The 20,646-nt window shown below is 41.0% G+C and overlaps 1 protein-coding gene and 1 long non-coding RNA gene across 6 annotated transcripts in view; one reads left to right on the top strand and one right to left on the bottom strand.

The window, feature by feature from the left end:
* Window positions 1-20,646, bottom strand: part of SYNE1 (spectrin repeat containing nuclear envelope protein 1) — a 503,300-nt gene that overhangs the window by 172,481 nt on the left and 310,173 nt on the right. For 4 of the 5 annotated variants that reach the window (XM_038770126.1, XM_038770112.1, XM_038770118.1 and 1 more), the window contains 6 exons: window positions 18,940-19,077; window positions 15,632-15,817; window positions 12,047-12,169; window positions 8,503-8,685; window positions 6,380-6,523; window positions 848-1,003 (listed from right to left, as the gene is read on the bottom strand). In XM_038770126.1, the coding sequence (XP_038626054.1) occupies window positions 848-1,003; window positions 6,380-6,523; window positions 8,503-8,685; window positions 12,047-12,169; window positions 15,632-15,817; window positions 18,940-19,077 (930 nt within the window). The remainder of the gene's footprint in view (window positions 1-847; window positions 1,004-6,379; window positions 6,524-8,502; window positions 8,686-12,046; window positions 12,170-15,631; window positions 15,818-18,939; window positions 19,078-20,646) is intronic. The other variant, XM_038770122.1, reaches the window with a different exon arrangement.
* LOC119948263 lies at window positions 1,206-20,417 on the top strand. The gene is made up of 3 exons (XR_005456675.1): window positions 1,206-1,537; window positions 8,385-8,585; window positions 20,262-20,417. It is a non-coding gene; the product is annotated as an uncharacterized LOC119948263 (long non-coding RNA).

Here is a 20,646-nt window from a genome sequence, read left to right as displayed (position 1 = left end):
CTATTCAATAGAATTAGATTTTTGCTGGGGATCTTGCGATTCCAACAATAATCTAGGAAAACAAAGCACCTGAAAGCGCAATAGAACGGATATGTCAGGAGGCAGGCCAAATGTCATTTGGTGTATGGTGCATCCAACGACCATTGTGAAGTTCAGCAAATTAAACTTGGATGCTCTCTCTATTTTTTGGATGTAGGGCATGATTGTGAGGGAATGAGTGTTGCAGAACAGAATTGGACAGTTTAATAGAACAGAATAAAAATGTACTTATAAAAACAAATTTTTTCTTCAAAGTTTCAATATTCACGTGTTTATGCCATAGTTATGGAAACCCAGGCACACAATCGGCATATGGTTAAAAAGAAAAACTTTTCCCTAGCCCTAAAATCAGAATTGCACGTCTTAAAATTTTCTTCTCAAATTAATTTGTCAATGCATAGCCAAACATACAGGAGATTAATCTCAGGTTACTCTTTGAAAATGACATTACATCACCGTGAATTTTCTCCAATCTGAAAAATCTGGATGCATGCTCAAGAACACGACAGTTTTCATCATGCTAAATAATGCTTTAGAGCTTATTTCAATCAAGAACCATGCTTTCTGTAAATAAGGCACGTCACTTTAAAGCCCTTTGATTACATACAAAGCTGTTGTGACACACAAATGCTGCTTTCGAAAGTTAATGAAGAAAAACCCTATGTTCTAATCTGCAACACCCCAGTTGTATTAGTGAAGCCAGGCATACAAAGTGAACTGTGGCAGTTGGCTATATTTTAGCAAAGCAGCAGAATGGAAGAGAACGGCACTGAGGAGGAAAGGGAGATGATACCAGTTTGGTCCATACCATAACCACGGAAGGATGAGCCGAGTGTGTTGAAAGGAGCTCTGTATCGAAATCCTCCATTCCTTCTGAAAGCCCTTCTACTTCAGTTAACATCTTGCACTTGGAATTCAGAGAGGCTATCTGCTCCTGGTAACCCTTGATTTTCTGAGCCAGCTCCTAAGAAAACATTTGTTTTTTGGCCACATATCAGAGCCCAGTCAAGAGGAAACAGAACTAGTAGCATTCATCTTCCTTAGAGCATGCAGCCTATCATTCTCTAGGGCGAGCCAATGAAATCACTGATCTGAGTCTCAGAAACCAGACATCGTCAGCCAGTAGCCGAAAGGCAGGATGTGGGACTGTACAAGAGAACAAGCCAGGCTGCATCTCACAGCACTGCTAAACCACAAGAGCTACGCAGAGAAACCGGAAAAGTCTTATGAAGCCAGACTCTAGGTTGCACTGACAAAAAAGGAATGATCATTAACGATTTCTAAATGTTGAGTTTTGTATTATTTGCACTACGAGGAATCCTTACCTTTTGATAACAGAGAGAAGGAAAATATTTTTACAGATACTAATGAGCGGAAATTTCCCAGATGGTTCGCGTCATGGAAATGAGATCATGTGATGACTAAAACTATAAAAAATGTGACTCGGCTCTCACCGCTAGGAATACAATGAACAGAGGAAACCGAAATAAAGTGCACAGTGAGTATTTGGCAAAGTGATTCCTGTTGGACATAAGGTTTTTTTTGTTGTTATTTTACATGCAAATTGAACTCTGTCGGTTTGTAGAAGTGGCGTTTCAGTGAGGCCATGAGCAATTCTCAGCAGCAGAGAGCCTCAGTTTTCATACAGCAGTTCTAAGATCTCATGCCCCAACCACCGTCGGTTCTTCCATTTGGAGATGTTTCTGAGATAGAGGACAGGCTTGGGAGTCAGAACACTTGGTTCTAATACCAGCTCGGACACTTGTCTGCTGTGTGTCCCTCGGCAAGTCACTTAAGCTCTCTGTGCCTTAGTTTCCTCCACTGTAAAATAGGGATTCAATACTTATTCTCCCTTCTACTTAGATTATGAACTCCCCGTGGGACAGGGACTGTGACCGAATGATAATTTGCATCTACCCCAACGCTTAGTACAGTGCTTGACACAAAGGAAGCACTTAAATAGCAAAATTGTTATTATTACTGCTATTGTTATTATTTAGACTGTGAACTCATCTCTAGTTTGTAAGCTCACTGTGGGCAGGGAATGTGTCTACCAACTCTGTTGAACTGTACTCTCCCAAGTGCTTGGTACAGTGTTCTGCACACAGTAAGTGCTCAATAAATACCACTGATGATGATTATTTCCCAGTACCCAAATTTCACTTATACTCTAGAAACCATGTGTGCTTCTCCCCAGGTCTCTCTCTGCTTTTAGATACCAGACCCTGAATTTAAATGCTGACGGCACAATGAAACAGTTAAATTTAATCATGCAAGTCCTGCATTTCAAATTTGAATTTTTCAATGGAAAAATTCTAAACATGAGTCACTTCCTTACAGTTGCTTGCAGACAGATTCTCTATTTTTAATTTATAAAAAGATGCATTTTAACCATAATCTTTTTCACTTCCAAGCTAATTTCAAGACAACTTGGACAAAGGTGTTTATAATTTAAGGGGTAATCACTAATAATCATAATTCATAATTATGGCATTTGTTAAGTGCTTACTACATGCCAGGTACTCTACTAAGCGCTGGGGTGGATATAAACAAGTCAGGTTGGACACAGTCCCTGTCCCATGTGGGGCTCACAGTCTCAATCACCATTTTATAGATGAGGTAACTGAGGCACAGAGAAGTGAAGTGACTTGCCCGAGGTCACAAAGCAGACAAGTATCAGAGCCGGGATTAGAACTCATGACCTTCTGACTCTCAGGCCTGTGCTCTATCCACTAAGCCATGCTGCTTCTCACTACTGCCACTGTGGCTATTAAATCCACATGATGTTAAATTGGCCAGTGAAAAACTAGGCTACCAACACCAGAAGTCTTGAGCCCCCAATTTTTTAATCAAAATTTCTTGCTCCTTCATTTTTTGAATGGTATTTGTTAAGTGCTTACTTTGTGTCAAGCAACGGTCTAAGAATCAAGTTAGATGCAAGTTAATCAGGCCGCATACAGTTCCTGTCCCACATGGGTTTCACAGTCTAAGTAGCAGGGAGAACAGATACTGAATCTTCATTTTGCAGTTGAAGAAAACTGAGGCACAGGGCCCTCAGACTTCCTTGCCTGTGCTTTATTCCACTAGACCACGCTTCCTTGTTGGATTATTCCAATTGATGCTTTGTCCTGGGTTCTCTAGACCTCATAGGGACAGCTCTTAGATTATTGCTGCTCTTATTTCACTATTTTCTCATCCTTCTAAAACATACGCATCATAAAAATTCCAGAAAGCTGCTTCTGTTCTCCAAGACATCATCTCCGTCTATTAACACCCATCTGCATTCCTCAGAAATGTGAACTACTTGAGTACATTTCCACATCCACTCAGAGGCACTTTTTTTCTTTTAAGCAGTTATAGTTGGAATTGATATTTCAAAGACTGCTGCCCTAGTCGATGGCAATAGCTAATGAAGAAACTTAAAAATGTTGGCAAGGTAGCACATTGCTGGATCACTCCATGTTGTTGAGGCAGTTAAAAGTTCATTAGAAAAATAGCCATGCCAGTGTCATAGGGTGGCATTTAATAAGTAATAGTGAGGTCCAGGAGGCCTTCCCAGACTGAGCCCCTTCCTTCCTTTCCCCCTCGTCCCCCTCTCCATCCCCCCATCTTGCCTCCTTCCCTTCCCCACAGCACCTGTATATATGTATATATGTTTGTACATATTTATTACTCTATTTATTTATTTTACTTGTACATATCTATTCTATTTATTTTATTTTGTTAGTATGTTTGGTCTTGATCTCTGTCTCCCCCTTTTAGACTGTGAGCCCACTGTTGGGTAGGGACTGTCTCTATATGTTGCCAACTTGTACTTCCCAAGAGCTTAGTACAGTGCTCTGCACACAGTAAGCGCTCAATAAATACGATTGATTGATAGATTGAAATGACTACCATTATGAAAACATTAGGGAAACATCAATGGAAAGGAGATTAATGCTAATTTCAAATTTACCCTTCACTTCTCTTTGGTAACAAACTCATCATTTAAAAATCACACTGATATTGTGATGTAGCCTATTCTGCACAAAGTGGCTGTTTTTCAGATTTTTATAGAAATGAGTTGATTCTAAAGCTTTCTGACATTTGTAGCTATTCCTCAACGTGAAACTCAATATCACAATATGTCTCAATAATCTTAGGAAAAAAACACATACTAACTTAATGGGGAAAAGAGCTCTGAAAATAACATATTCTCTTGGAAGAAAGGGAATGCTCGTTTTGGGCAGGGAATATGCTTATGAGCTCTACTGTATTGTACTCGCCCACGCACTATGTAGAGTGCTCTGCACACAGGTAAAGCTCAGTAAGTATGGATTATGATGATAATGATGATAACGAATCCTTGGAATGATATGAAGGTGGGGGAGGGGATTCCCCACCCCCAATATCATCCAGATGGGAGGGGCATGATCCTGCTACATCACAAGATGACTTATAGCAGATTCTGACATACAGATCCCATGAACCACAACATACTGGTATTTGTTAAGCACTTTGTTCCAGGCAATATTCTAAGCACAAGCTAATCAGTTTGGACACAGTCCCTATCCCACATGGGGCTAACAAATTTAATCACCATTTTACAGATGAGGTAACTGAGGCACAGAGAAGGTAACTGACTTGCCCCAAGTCACCGAGCAGATAAGTGGTGGAGTCAGGATAAGACTACAGGTCCTTCAAACTCTCAGGCCTATGCTTTATCCACTAGGCCAACTTTAATTCTCTATATTTTAGTGTCAACGAGTCCAACCTAGCCCCCTGAACATGAGGACAGGCTATTATTAACGTGTAGATGGACACATCCGATTTTTTTCTATGGTTTCAAATGAAGGGGGAAGACATTCTTCCCCTCTTTATACATGGTCGTGACTCCCAGTATTTGGTTTATTTGGCGGGGCAGAGGGGATTGAACTTGCAGGCAGGAGTGACTCTTTATTCCTGGTGATTTAGCCATTCTCCTGACTGCAAGTTCACCCATACCCACAAACACAACCACAGCAACTGGAGATGCCATATTAGAGACCACTAGTACCTAATGATGATAAAATATGGGAAGATGGTAAAGTGGTAATTCATATTCACTCTCAATAGTTTCATAAAATATGGTGTTGAGCCTTTGGGAGCTAAATATAACTATGTGGCATTTGTTAAGCATTTATCATAATTTGACAATTACTATCCCCTGTTTCAAAGCCTTATGGAAGATGGCACATCTCCTCCAACAGGTCTTCCCAGACTGACCCATTTTTCCTCATCTCCCACTCCCTTCTGCATCACCCTGACTTGCTCCCTTTGCTCTTCCCCGTCCCAGCCCCACATCACTTATGTATATATCTGTAATTTTATTTATTTGCACTGATGTCTGTCTCCCCAACTCTGAACTGGAAACTCACTGTGAGCAGTGAATGTGACTATTTATTGCTGTATTGTACTCTCCTAAGCTCTTAGTACAGTGCTCTGCACACAGTAAGTGCTAAATATGACTGACTGAATGAATGAATGTACGACGTGCTGGGGAAAATACTAGATAAGTCACAGCAGTACCTGTCCGACATGGGGCGTACAGTCTAAGGGGAGAAGGGGGCAGGTCCTTATTTAATGGCATTTTCAGATGAGCAAACCAGCGCAGAAAGGTTAAGTGACTTGCCCAAGGTCACACAGCATACATGTGGCAGAATGAAGATTAGAACCCAGGTCCTCTGACTTGTAGGCCCATTCTCTTTCCACTAGATCATGCTACTCTCCCAATATAGAGAAGCAGCATGGTCTAGTGGAAGGAGCATGGGTTTGAGAGGCAGAGGCATGGATTCTAATCTTGGCTCTGCCACTTGTCTGCTGCGTGACCCTGGGCAAGTCACTTAACTTGCCTTTTCCTCAGTTCCCTCATCTACAAAATGGGGACTCAATCAATTGTATTTATTGAGCACTCACTGTGCAGAGCACTGTACTAAGCACCTGGGACAGTACAATATCACAGAGTTGGTAGACATGTACCCTGACCACAGCAAGACTACAGTCTCAATACTTGTACTCCCTCCTACTTAGACTGTAAGCCCCACACGGAACCTCATATCTACCCAGCACTTAGTACAGTGCTTGGCACATAATAAGCATTTAAATGTCACAATTACTATAGAGCTATAATTAGAAAATAAATTCTCCAGTTATTACAATTTTACCTACAAGTTCATTTTTTCAACTTCTTTCACACACTCTATATATCTTTGGCTGATGCTGATTTCCATGCATGTTGAGCAATGACTTGTGAGAGATGTCAAAGAACATTTCTTACAGATAACCTAAGTCACTATCCTAAACATTTTAACCAAAGGCTTACCTCATGGCGGGAAATCTGGGCCTGCAGTTCCTGGATATTACTAGTCGCCACCGGTTTATCCTGGATTTCACGGTGGGCCTCCTCTATCAGTTGCTGTAGGTGCTTCATTTCTTGTTCATACTGCTCATACTGGACCACGGCTTCCTTTAAAGAGAGGATGCCCAGAAAAAAAAAAAACTAGTCCCTCAATAAATCTCTTTTCAAACCAATTACAAGCAGTAAAAGAAATGGGATTATATCTTTGCAAACTGTTTTTAACTTTCACAGCATTTCTATGGGAAGCACTGAGCAATTGTTTTTGTACAGAAACGAGACACAGAGATGGCCATTTGTTAAGCAAGTCACATTTTGGCCACCACTCAGATACAATGGTCAAACACAGCCTGTTTAGATCACTCATATGCTCTCTGAGCTCAGGAAGGTCTGGTGACCCAAACAGCTGCTCTCCAGGAAGAGAGGAAAGGTTAGATGCAGGATCCAAAACAACCATCACCGCTCTTCCACCTTTTCTTCCCACCCAGTCCCCAGTTAATCTGGCAGAAGTCTCTTGCTGTTAAAGCAGTTGGGATGGGGAAAGGGGATACCTGGACAGGGACTAAGTGCTTACCAAATGCCATAAAAAAGAGAAAGTAAAAAACAAAGGGAAGAGTGATGGGGGGGAGAGAGAGAAGGAGAAAGGAATGGGGGAGAGATAAAGGAAGAGGGGGAGAGATAGAGGAAAAGAGAAAGAGGGAGAGAGAGGGAGAGATGGGGGGAGAGAGAGAGAGATGGAGAAAGGGATGTGGGGGAGAGTGAGAGAGCATACACCTAAATTCTACAGTGCTAAGGGAAGGGGAAAGAGGGTGGAGGTTGGCAGCAGAAAAGGAAATAATTTATTCTGTGTGAGGAAAAGAGTGAAGTGTTCCAATGGGCATGCTTTAGAGACTGGGGGACCGAAAAAGGATGAGGAGTGACGGAGTGTGGTGTGATGCCTTTTTGCATGCACAGTGTACACGCCAAGATAGCCCTAGAGTCCTGAATGTCCCCTGATTTGGATTTGCAAGGCACAGGATTACTTGGAAGTTGAAGGAAAACCTGGGTGACAGGCAGCACAACCGTTAATCACAGTCTTATTTATTTCACTGAAAATAAATCATTGAAGTACTATTTTTTTGTATCACCCATAATACCACAGACCATCACCTGGGAACTGGAAATATATTCCTTAGAACAGAGATCTTTGTTGTATGGAATTTGTTATAATGAGATTTCATTTGTAACCTCAATCTCATCTCTCATCAAATGATTTACATGAGAAGGAGCATGGCTCAGTGGAAAGAGCACAGACTTTGGAGTCAGAGGTCATGGGTTCAAATCCCAGCTCCGCCAATTGTCAGTTGTGTGACTTTGGGCAAGTCACTTAACTTCTCTGAGCCTCAGTTACCTCATCTGTAAAATGGGGATTAAGACTGTGCGCCCCTCCGTGGGACAACCTGATCACCTTGTAACCTTCCCAGCGCTTAGAACAGTGCTTTGCACATAGTAAGCGCTTAATAAATGCCATTATTATTATCTAAAAATACTACATGATTGTCTAGTTTGACTATTATTTCCTCTCTCTGTCCTGCTCAATTTCTGACTGAAAAAGACAAATATATTAAATAAAAAAATGTTTCATACAAACAATTTTCAGAGTTTTGTGAACTGCCTCTGGATGGCTCAGCATACATCCTATTTCTAATTTTCAACATTCATCAATTTTAAGTGTATCCTTGGACACCTTATTATCCTAAGTACATCTGTTAATCTGAATAGTTAATATTCTAGAAGGGAAAATAAAGTTTGATTAAAATTGCAACTACTTAAAGATGAATGATATACTAATTTTCAGTACTCATCTTTATCTGGGCATCATAGTTTGTCAGTGAAAGATTATTTTCTACAGAATGCACTTAAATTCTTTCCCAGTCTATTCTCATTGCAACAGATATCAGAGATCTAATATTTGGTATTTTACCTACACTAGACTGCTGAAACAAGGACAGAGCAATCAAGGGAAAGAAATGTGAAACTTATTACATTCTGCTATGGCATGCATTCAAACTTCATTACGGATTTAACTCAACGCCTCAGTTTGCACTTGCCTGCATTATGTTACACTGTTGGATAGCTGTGTGCTGCAGACGACTGGCTTCCTCCTGGAGTCTGAGAGCTGTGTGGCATATGGGTAAGCTGGTAACCACCTCTTCTGGGATGCGGAGTGCAACTTGACAGATTTGCACAGCCTGAACCTTAGGCTTCAATGATTCCATTTCTGACAACAGATGCTAGAATAAAGATTAAGGGATTGTTTGGGGTGTTTTTACATCATTTATTTTTGTGAACAAAAAAATTCCATTTTACAGTTATAGATCAGTTGGGCTCTCAAAGTTAAAGAAAAACTGGGCTTCCTCCCTTAGAACCCTATTAGAAACCCAAAGCTTGCAAAAAGTCTTCCCTGAAAGTCCTCCCATCCAGACTGTGAGCCCCACATGGGACAACCTGATCACCTTGTATTCCCCCCCACCGCTTAGAACAGTGCTTTGCACATAGTAAGCACTTAACAAATGCCATCATTATTATTATTATTATCTATACTGGTCAGCTCACCCATTGAGGTACCTCAGTCCATAATTATTTGTAATCTTATATATTTAATGCTTTTATACTGTTTGTGTTTAATAGCATCTCTCCTACTACTTTATTACTCCAAGTAGGTACTCAGTTACTACTGTTAAATATAATACTGCCTCCACTTTTTTTTCTATATTCCCTGCAGTCTGGCTTCTGCCCATTTCACTCCATGCAAACTGCCCTCTAAAATCACTAATGACCTCCTGATGGTCATATCCAATGGCTTCTCCTATATCCTAATCCTCTTTGTCCTCTCAACTACCTCTGACACTGTGAACTAACATCTTCGCCTGGAAACAGTATCTAACTTTAGTTTCACTGACACTGATTTCTCCTGGTTCTCCTCCTACCTCTCTGACAGTCTTTTTCTGGCTCCTACCCCCTAATTATGAGAACACTTAAAGGCTCAGTTCTGGGTCCCCTCGATTTTCCATCTACACTCACTTCCTTGGAAAACTCAATCACTTCCATGGCTTCAACTATCCATTCTGGTGAATGATTCACAAATCTATCGCTTCAGCCCTGACCTCTCTCCTTCTCTACAATCTCATGTTTCATGCTGTCTTTAGTACATCTCTACTTGGAAGATGCTTAGACACCTCAAACTTAACATGTCCAAAACAGAACTCTTTCTCCCCTCTAGTCTGTACGATTGTGGGCAGGAAACGTGTATAACCAACTCTGTTGTACTGAACTCTCCCAAGAGCTTATTACAGTGATCTGCACACAGTAAGCGCTTAATAAATACCATTGATTGATCGACAAAATCTGAAAGTTTTGCATTCATAATACATGTTTCCCAGGAATGTGTTTTCTATGTTATATAGTACTTCTCCAAGTGCTTAGTACAGTGCTCTGCACATATTAAGCAGTCAATAAACACCACTGATTGATTGATTTGCAATTTTATCTTCCATGAAACTTATGTTTTAAGAGTAAAACATTTGGTGCAGTTACTTTCAAGTAATTTCATTAAGCACCATTCATTAATTTCATCAACACCATTTACAAATTCGAGTCATTTGTTTACCTAATTTCAGAGACACCCCAGATTTTTGACCTTTAATCTAAAATCCCCCGGCATATTTGGGGCTCTATAATCTGGTGCCCACCCTCTTATACTCTTCCGAGACTACCCTTTCTCCAAGATCACCAATGATCTCCTCCTTGCTCAATCTACTGGACACTATCTGCTCCATCCTAATCCTTCTAGACCTGCCTTTGACAGTATAGATCATTCCCTTCTCCTGGAAACACCATCTATTGTTGACTTTATTGGCATGGCTCCCTCCTCAGTCTGTTCTCTGTTTGCTGCTTCTCAATCTCTTTCACCACAAGAATTCCTCAAGACTTGTTCTGGGTCTCCTCTTCTCACTTTACACTCATTCCCTTGGTGAGTTCACATCCTCCCAACTACCTCTCTGCAGCTGATTCCCAAATTTATCTTGTGAGCACTGACTCTCTCCTTCGCTGCTATCTCACACTGTATTCTGCATCCAGGACCTTCCTTCTGGGCTGTAAACTCAATATGGGCAGAACACATGGCTACCAGTTCTGTTATACTGTACTCTCCCAAGAGCTAATGGCCTCACAACCAGTGTGTCCCAGGGGATAGAGCACAGACCTGCATGTCAGAAGGACCTGGGTTCTAATCTCAGGTCCAACCACTTGTCTGCTGTTTGGTCCTTGGGCAAATCACTTAACTTCTCTGGGCCCCAGTTACCTCATCTGTAAAAAGGGGATTAAGACTGGAAGCTCCATATGGGGCCTGGACTGTGTCCAATTTGACCAGTTTATATCTACCCCAGCACTTAGTACAGTAGTGGAAAGAGCACGGGTTTGGAAGTCAGGCATCACGGGTTCTAATCCCAACTCTGCCCATTTTCTGTTCTGTGACCTTGGGTAAGCCATAAACCACTGAATTTCTCTGTGCCTCAATTACCTCATCTGTAAAATAGGGATTAAGACTATGAGCTCCGCATGGGACAACCTAATTACTTTGCATCTACCCCAGTGCTTAGAACAGTGCTTGGCACACAGTAAGCACTTAACAAATGCATATTTATAATTATTGTAATTATAGTAAGTGCTTAACACATTACTAAAAAAGAAAAAGGTTTTCAACACTGCATTTCAAATTCTAGACTATGACTGTAGATAGATGTGTAAAAGCTATTATTCAGTCATATTTATTGAGTGCTCACAGTGTACAGGGCACTGTACTAAGTACTTGAGAGAGTACCATGTAATAATAATAAAACTGGCATTTCTTAAGCACTTAGTATGTGCCAAGCACTGTTCTAAGTGCTGGGGTAGATACAAGGTAATCAGTTTGTCCCACGTGGGGCTCATAGTCTTAACCCCCATTTTCCAGATAAGGTAACTGAGGCACAGATAAGTTGAGTACTTGCCCAAAGTCACACAGCAGAAAAGTGGAAGAGTAGGGATTGGAACACATGACCTCTGACTTCTAAACCCGTGCTCTTCCCCCTAAACAATGCTGCTTCTACAGAGTAGGTAGATACTATCCCTGCCCACAAGGAGCTTGCAGTCTAGAGGGGGAGAGGAAAACAGAGTAGCCCAAACTATTTAATAATAATAATAATAATGGCATTTATTAAGCACTTACTATGTGCAAAGCACTGTTTTTCACACTAGAATATGAGCAAAACTCACAACCCATCCAGAAATGTATTTATGTAATTATTTTGTTGATCAGCATACTTCTACATCTCAGAGTGCATTCATAATGATATAGGCACAGGATGACACAGGTGCATGATAATTCATATAAAACAAATGTAATAAATGTCAAATTCCTGACAAATGTTGCATTAACCAATTTCAAATCTTAAGTCTTCTGAATGTGGTCGGAGGCTCACCCCTTATCAAAAATATATTTTTTAAAGCAACACTGATCCATAAATTGAAGCCTAAAGCTATTCTTCAAAAGTGCCCCCATCCCCTTTCACATGAGCTTATTGGCATGAGTTTTGATCCACTATTTTTTTTAACCTGTCGATGAGAAAGCTGTTCTTTTAGACTTAGCCGTCCAAACTCAGGAGATGTCAGTGTCATCTGGGCTTGTTCTAAAGCATTCTGAAGGGTTTTCAACTCCATTTCAAACTTTTTCATATCCTGGAAAAAATGCAAAAGGGACACCAATGTTAAACAGAGTGACTGAGAGTTCATATAATCATTCCTTTTTAATAGTTTTAAGTCTAATTCTTGGTATTTGGGAATATAATAATTGTGGTATTTATTAAAGCACTTACTATGTGCCAAGCACTGCATTAAGAGCTGGGGTAGATCCCAAGTAACCAGGTTGGACACAGTCCCTGGCCCACATGGGGATCACATTCTAAGAAGGAAGAACAGAAACTGCTTCCCCATTTTACAGATGGGAAACTGAGGCACAATGAATTTAAGTAATTTCCCCACATCCTATAGCATGCAGGTGGCAGAACCAGGATTAGAATCCAGGTTCACTAACTCCCAGACCTATGCAATTTCCTCTAGGACACACTGCTCCTCTAGAACAGGACTTTGAATGTAAATACCTGACTGATTGAAACGTTTCCATAATTAGAAGGTAAAAGGAAAATTTATTCCTTCACATCACAAACATCTCTTCCCTTACAGGAATTATCTTTGCTGCCTTAAACATCCATTATTTTTTTTTTTTTTTACACCAGACTGAAGTCAGGTTTAGAAATACTAGCCGTGCCATGGATTCTATTCTGTCTGTGCTACCTCTAAAAATACAAATCAGTTGTATTTGAAATGAATGCCACCAAGGAACTTAAAGAATAATGAAACCCCAAAACTAATTTCAGCCTTAATTCTGAACAAATTTTTTTTAAAGCACCTGAGCAAAACAGTTCAGGCCACATTTTTCACTAGGCTCCCCCATTTTCAATCACTCTTACGGAGGGCTCTACGCCCTATCAGATAATCAATGAGCCTAACACAATCCATGGTAATTTTATATAATATTACAGAACAAACATGAACTTCTACAGAATCAAATGCAGGTAAATGAACGATAGCCCACTTTTCTTTTGCCTGTGAATTGATTTTTAGGAGCTGTAAAATGGGCAAAGAGAAACTGGTGAACTGCCCGGAGCCACAGACTACTGGAACGGAATTGGCTCTATGCAGTCACTCTGAATGACAGCCCCTAGGAACAACTCTCCTAACAAGTGTGGAGAAGGGTAGATTTGCGATACTGAGGAGGAAAATGGGAAATCAAGCCACTCAAAATTCTATGAGGTTTGTTAAATTTGCATTAGTTTTATCCACAAAAGACTACTCTTGATCGTATCTATCTCCATCTGTCGCATTAAGAGATGACAGTTAACAGCTTTCATCACCAGCAAGTAAACTATTCTACAAATTCAAAACTCAAACATTACGAAAATAGGATCCAGACATTTGGAACACTATGTATTTAGTCCAAAAATATGATTTTCATCAGGTCCAACCTAATTTTTCATTATGCCACAGGCACATAGGCCAATGTTCATTTAAATGTTTCTATAGCCCCATGCCTGGATTGTTGTCCTTTATCCTGATGATGATAACGACTGTGGTATCTGTTAAATCTATCATTGGGATTTATTGAGTGTTTACTATATGCAGAACACTGTACTAAGTGTACAGTATTAGTTGTACTAACACTGTATAGAGAAGTAGCATTGTCTAGTGCTTAGAGCATGGGCCTAAGAGTCTGAAGGACCTGGGTTCTGTTCCTGGCTCTGTCACTTGTCTGCTGTGTGACTTTGGGGAAGTCACTTAACTTATCTGTGTCTCAGTTACCTCATCTGTCAAATGCGGATTAAGACTGTGAGTCCCATGTAGGACAGGGACTGTGTCCAATCTGATTACCTTGTATCTACCCCAGTGCTTAGTACAGTGCCCAAAGTCACTTAACTTATCTGTGCCTCAGTTACCTCATCTGTCAAATGCGGATTAAGACTGTGAGTCCCATGTAGGACAGGGACTGTGTCCAATCTGATTACGTTGTATCTACCCCAGCGCTTAGTACAGGGCCCAAAGTCACACAGCTGACAAGTGGTGGAGCCAGGATTAGAACTCATAACCTCTGACTCCCAAACCTGTGCTCTTTCCACTAAGCTATGCTGCTTCTCCAGAGTACAATACAACACAATTAGCAGTTACATTCCCTGGCCATAACTGATTTGTCTGTATTTTATCCTTTTTGCTACAAGCGTTTAAAAATACTTGAGCTTGGAATGAAAACTGCCAAGGTCCAGGACACAGAATTCTATGTTATCTTACACCACAGATCCACTCGCTCGAGTACAGGCAACAGAGCTGAGCATTTTTCCTCTGAGCTTTAAGGGAGCCAGCCTGGGGCATCCAAAATTGGAGAATACATTGAAGCAACAGGCTACAAAGTTAGATGGTAGCTCATGATAATAAAAATAATTTTACAAATGAAGTAGGTAATTGAGGCACAGAGGAAGTGGAATGACTTGCCCAAGGTCACCCAGCAAACAAATGGCGGAGCCAGGATTATAACCCATCACCTTCTGAACTCCCAGGCCCGAGTTCTATCAATCAATCAATCAATCAATCTTATTTATTGAGCGCTTACTGTGTACAGAGCACTGTACTAAGCGCTTGGGAAGTACAAGTTGGCAACATATAGAAACAGTCCCTACCCAACAGTGGGCTCACAGTCTAAAAGGGGGAGACAGAGAACAAAACCAAACATACTAACAAAATAAAATAGAATAGATATGTACAAGTAAAATAGAGTAATAAATATGTACAAACATATATACACATATACAGGTGCTGTGGGGAAGGGAAGGAGCTAAGATGGGGGGGATGGAGATGGGGACGAGGGGGAGAGGAAGAAAGGGGCTCAGTCTGGGAAGGCCTCCTGGAGGAAGTGAGCTCTCAGTAGGGCCTTGAAGGGAGGAAGAGAGCTAGCTTGGTGGATGGGCAGAGGGAGGGCATTCCAGGCCCGGGGGATGACGTGGGCTGGGGGTCGATGGCGGGACAGGCGAGAACGAGGCACGGTGAGGAGATTAGCGGCAGAGGAGCAGTGGGTGCAGGCTGGGCTGTAGAAGGAGAGAAGGGAGGTGAGGTAGGAGGGGGCAAGGTGATGGACAGCCTTGAAGCCCAGGGTGAGGAGTTTCTGCCTGATGCGCAGATTGATTGGTAGCCACTGGAGATTTTTGAGGAGGGGAGTAACATGCCCAGAGCGTTTCTGGACAAAGACAATCCGGGCAGCAGCATGAAGTATGGATTGAAGTGGGGAGAGACACGAGGTTGGGAGATCAGAGAGAAGGCTGATGCAGTAGTCCAGACCGGATAGGATGAGAGATGAGAGGATCAACTACACATACTCCTTATCATAGGCCATCACCAGGATGGGTGAAAGGTGGGATAACTTGAGGTTTTGCTAGGTGACTCCCCAAAACCTTAATCACAGATATGCAATTATTCATGAACAACACATTATCTATTTTGCGAGAAATGAAAATCCTGATCAAGGGCACTTAATATTAGATCAGGAAATTCACATAATTCTCACATGGCTGACTACTCAAAGGGCTTTTAATTTACCTTGGCAGCATCCTGTAGATTCTGCATCCGCAATCTGATCACTTGCCGTAACTCCTCAGTCTCCCGGCCCAGTTCTGACACTTGCTGGGACATTCCATCTGTACAGTACACACTAGCCACGTATCCAAGCTTCTCATTCATGGCCTCCAGATCGCTATGGATTTCTCCAGACTCTTCCAACATGGACTGAGGTGGATAAAAAGAAAAATCTTCCAATTAAATTTACCACTTATTTCATATATTATAAATTATTTGTTTATATTAGTGTCTATCTCCCCTCAAGACTGTAAATTCATTATGGGCAGGGAACATGTCTGCTAAATCTGTTGTACTGTACTCTCCCAAGTGCTTAATACAGTGTTGTGCTCAAGTGCTCAATAAATACTATTGACTGAATTCAATTCTTCAAAATTTTTAAATGTGCATTGCTCAGTGATATGAAGATACAATATCTATAACTAATGTGAGGAGTTTGAATTCCTTGTGCTTTCCAAGAAAACAAAAGAACTGTACACATTCTTTGTGCATTGGGTGGTCCTAGGCCCTGAGGCCTGAATTCCTTCCTCATCCTTTTATGACTTAGAAAAACTACCAGAGAAGCAGCATGGCATAATGGATAGAGCACAGACTGGGGAATCAGAAGCTATGGGTTCTAATTCCGGCTCCACCACTTGTCTGTTGTGTGACCTTGGGCAAGTCACGTCACTTCTCTGGGCCTCAGTTACCTCATTTGTAAAATGGGGATCAAGACTGTGAGCCCATGTGGGGTAGGGACTGTGTCCAACCTGACCTGCTTAAATCTACTACATTGTTTAGTACAATGCCTGGCATACAGTAAGCACTTAACAAATACCATAATAATTATTATTATTATTATATTATTAACTACCATCCTCTCCCTCACCCCAACATCCTTTCAATACTCAAAGAAACAGAGGAGCAGTCTATTGGCCGTAGCTCTTCCATCTCATCACACACTCCAGGTCTAACACTCTCTCACTTCTGTCATAAATTGGAAAGACCAACAATGTATTTCCTAGAGCCATGAAAACTTTGAGTTGGGGCTGAACATCTATTCCTGAGGCTTAGTGGTGGTTACAGTAGTACTCTCCAAAGGACTTAGTATAGTGCTCTGCACACACTAAGAACTCAATAAATGTGTCTGATTAATTGGTAGTGGTAATAAATAATAATAATAATAATAATAGTATTTGTTAAGCACTATGTGCCAACCACTCTTTTAAGCACTGGGGTAGAAACAAGGTAATTAGTTCATCCCACGTGGGGCTCACAGTCTTCACCCCCATTTTACAAATGAGGTAGCTGAGGCCCAGAAAAGTGAAGTGACTTGCCCAAGGTCACAGAGCAGACAAATGGTGGAGCCGGGATTAGAATCCACGTTCTCTGACTCACAAGCCCGGTGGTCTTGTCACTAGGCCATGCTGCTTTTGTAGTAGCAATGCACTGTACTGTCTGACTGTGGAGACTGGACCTGGTGCCCAAAGCTAAAGAAGTAAATGAATTCTGGCTAGAAATCAGTAGCCACTGTTACTCTTTCCACACGAAAGTGTAGTTACTATACAAGCTGGAATAGTATGTGGGCCTGAGGCCTCCAAGCCACTGTCACTGTAATTGGACAGCTACATATACTCCCCTCCTGTTTGGTGGCAATAGAGGCTGCTCAGGGAGTTGAAAGGGTTGTTGGTGACTGTGGAATTAGGAAGTACATAACCAGTTGGCCACTGAAATGAGTCAGACATGCCTTTATTCAGTGGCTTTTTTCCGCAGAGGTTAAGGGAGGAATATGGTGATGGAAAATATTTTCCATCATCATTGTCATAACTAAAAGTAGCCATTTAAAACTATCTTAAGGGCTAGATGCTTGTACTTTAAGATCTACTGGAGTGTAACTAAATTGTCTTCCCACTCTTCTCTGGGTGAATGTAAAGATAACAATAATAATAACAACAACAGCAACATATAGAGCACGAAATTGGGAGTCAGAAGAACCTGGGTTCTAATCCTGGCTCCACCATTTGTCTGCTGTGTGACCTCACAGTTACCTCAGTTACCTCTCTCACTCCTAAAATCTTAGAGCCAAGGTTTGCCCGTTGTTCTCAACAGGAGACCCCAGCATCACTGGGGTCCAATGGCTACCGATCAATCTGCGCATCAGGCAGAAACTCCTCACCCTGGGCTTCAAGGCTCTCCATCACCTCGCCCCCTCCTACCTCACCTCCCTTCTCTCCTTCTACTGCCCAGCCCGCACCCTCCGCTCCTCCACCACTAATCTCCTCACTGTCCCTCGCTCTCGCCTGTCCCGCCATCGACCCCCGGCCCACGTCATCCCCCGGGCCTGGAATGCCCTCCCTCTGCCCATCCGCCAAGCTAGCTCTCTTCCTCCCTTCAAGGCCCTGCTGAGAGCTCACCTCCTCCAGGAGGCCTTCCCAGACTGAGCCCCTTCCTTCCTCTCCCACTCGTCCCCCTCTCCATCCCCCCGTCTTACCTCCTTCCCTTCCCCACAGCACCTGTATATATGTATATATGGTTGTACATATTTATTACTCTATTTATTTATTTATTTATTTATTTTACTTGTACATTTCTATCCTACTTATTTTATTTTGTTGGTATGTTTGGTTCTGTTCTCTGTCTCCCCCTTTTAGACTGTGAGCCCACTGTTGGGTAGGGACTGTCTCTATGTGATGCCAATTTGTACTTCCCAAGCGCTTAGTACAGTGCTCTGCACATAGTAAACGCTCAATAAATACGATTGATTGATTGATTGATCACTGTTCATTCATTCAGTCAGTTCATTCAATCATATTTATTGAGTGCTTACTGTGTGAAAAGCACTGTACTAAGCACTTGGAGTAGTATAACAGTAAATAAACATATTCCCTGTCCACAATGAGCTTATTTCTGTGCACAACATGTGTGGGGCAAACAAGCACTTGAGGAAATTAAAGGGATCAACAAGAAAAGGGGCCCCATGAACAAATTTACTATCACACTCATGTGGCGGCCCTAGTTCCATATGCTTCTTTCCCTCCCTCCCTGGCACTTCCTGATAGAACAGGAGAGGGAGATCTGGGACCTCCCACAGCACTTCATCCCTACTTCTACTGGGATACCCTTCTTCATTCTTGCTTAGTGTCCCAGATATTCACCTTCTGAAACCAAGCAATGAAATATGAAATACTCAGGATATTGTTTATGGGAAACTACAATTCAAAAGGAATTTTGGACGTGAATGGCCGTCATTAAATCTAACTGAAATTCAATTCCTTTCTGAAAATTACAGTTACCTGATGGGAAATGAATTGATCTCGAAGTTGACTGGCAGAATTCCACGTGATGTTACCATGCATCAGGATCTTTGCTTTCTCAATCCATTTTAATATGAATTCCAGCATCTCATTGTATTCTTCTAGATGTGCAGCTGCCTAAAAATTGAACAAAAGCAATAGTTGACCCGAGCCCAAAGCCCATAAAGGGTGGCTTTATGTTTTTAAAATGAACTTAAAAAACAAGGAATTGTAACTCTGTTACCATTTAAGTACAAAGGAAATCTCAGTTTTAAGATAATTTCAGGGGAAGTAATAATAATAATAATAATAACAGTAATTGTGGCATTTGTTAAGCTGAATGATTAGTCCAGTGTTATTTACATGGCACAATTAATTTTAATTGAAAAATGTTTAGGTAAATATTGGGACATTTTAAATATCTACTTCTTTTAATTCCATTATGATTTAGGGTTATTTTTAAAAAAAATTGGTAATAAAATTCCTTCCAGAGTGCCTTTTATAATTTGTGCTTTAGGTATATATATTTCATCAGTCCATATCATTTTCTAATTTTATCACTATTTTTACAGTCTTGTTCTTTACTTTCCTGTAAAATTCCAATTCATGAAGATATGTTTGTTTATGCCTTGTATTACACATTTTCAGATCTGTTGGTTTCATATTTTTGAAACAGAAATTGTGTAATTTTAATGGCAACTTGATTACCAAGTACTTTTTATTTGACTAAGTCAATATTTCGGGGTGATTTTATAAAGTTATCCTTGGTAATCAGTGATGTCACAGAGTGTAGGTGAAAAGGCCCAAGGACCTGACCACAATGTGTGTCAGCAAAGATTATAGTTCATATTTGATTTTTCACTGCTTGGTCTTGTGTGTGCATTTTTGTTTCTGTCTCACAACAAAGATACCTAAGGAAAAAAAAACTAATCTTCACACATATAGGAATGAACACACTTTAGAGTCACAACTAGCTGGTACAATGGGAGTAAATCAGATAATGGACATTATCTTTAGTTTTCAAAAAAACACACAGACTGACTGGTTCCTAAAAGGCACACATTTTGAAAAGGAAACATAAAATAAAAAGTAAGGACACCCAATCAATAAATCAATGGTATTCACTGATTGCTTAAGTTTGCAGAGCACTATACCTAGGGCTTGAGAGAGTACAATATAAAGGAGTTGGTAAACATGTTCCCTGCACCAAGTAAACAGTTAACTACTATTGCTTCTTTGATGCTCTTACTTTCGGATTGGTGTCTTTTGCATTGCTCTTATATCTATGACTTTTTTGCATGCAATTTATTTTTGTTTTCTAGTACACTAATACTACCTAATTATGAGCCTCTTTATGGCACATGGAACTGAGCTGAACTGAACTGGAACTCAACTGAGCTGAACTCAACTGAAAATCTTCTATTTACCCCAGTGCTCAGAGAAGTGGTGCGTCAGAAAACCTGGGTTCTTATCCTATCCCTGCCACTTGCCTGCTGTGTGACCTTGGGAAGTAACCTGTCTGTGCCTCAGTTTCCTCATCTGTACAATAGGGATTAAATACCTGTTCTTCCTCTACTGTAGACTGTAAACCCCATGTGGGACAGGACCTGTGTCTGACCTGATTATCTTGTATCTACTTCAGCGTTTAGTACAGTGTTTGGCATACAGTGTTTAACAAATGCTAAAATAACAACGATATTAATTATT

Source organism: Tachyglossus aculeatus, chromosome 2 (genome assembly GCF_015852505.1).
Source record: "Tachyglossus aculeatus isolate mTacAcu1 chromosome 2, mTacAcu1.pri, whole genome shotgun sequence".
Taxonomy (NCBI): Eukaryota; Metazoa; Chordata; class Mammalia; order Monotremata; family Tachyglossidae; genus Tachyglossus; species Tachyglossus aculeatus.
The sequence above is the reverse complement of the archived record's forward strand: the minus strand, read 5'-3'. Positions and strand labels throughout refer to the sequence as shown.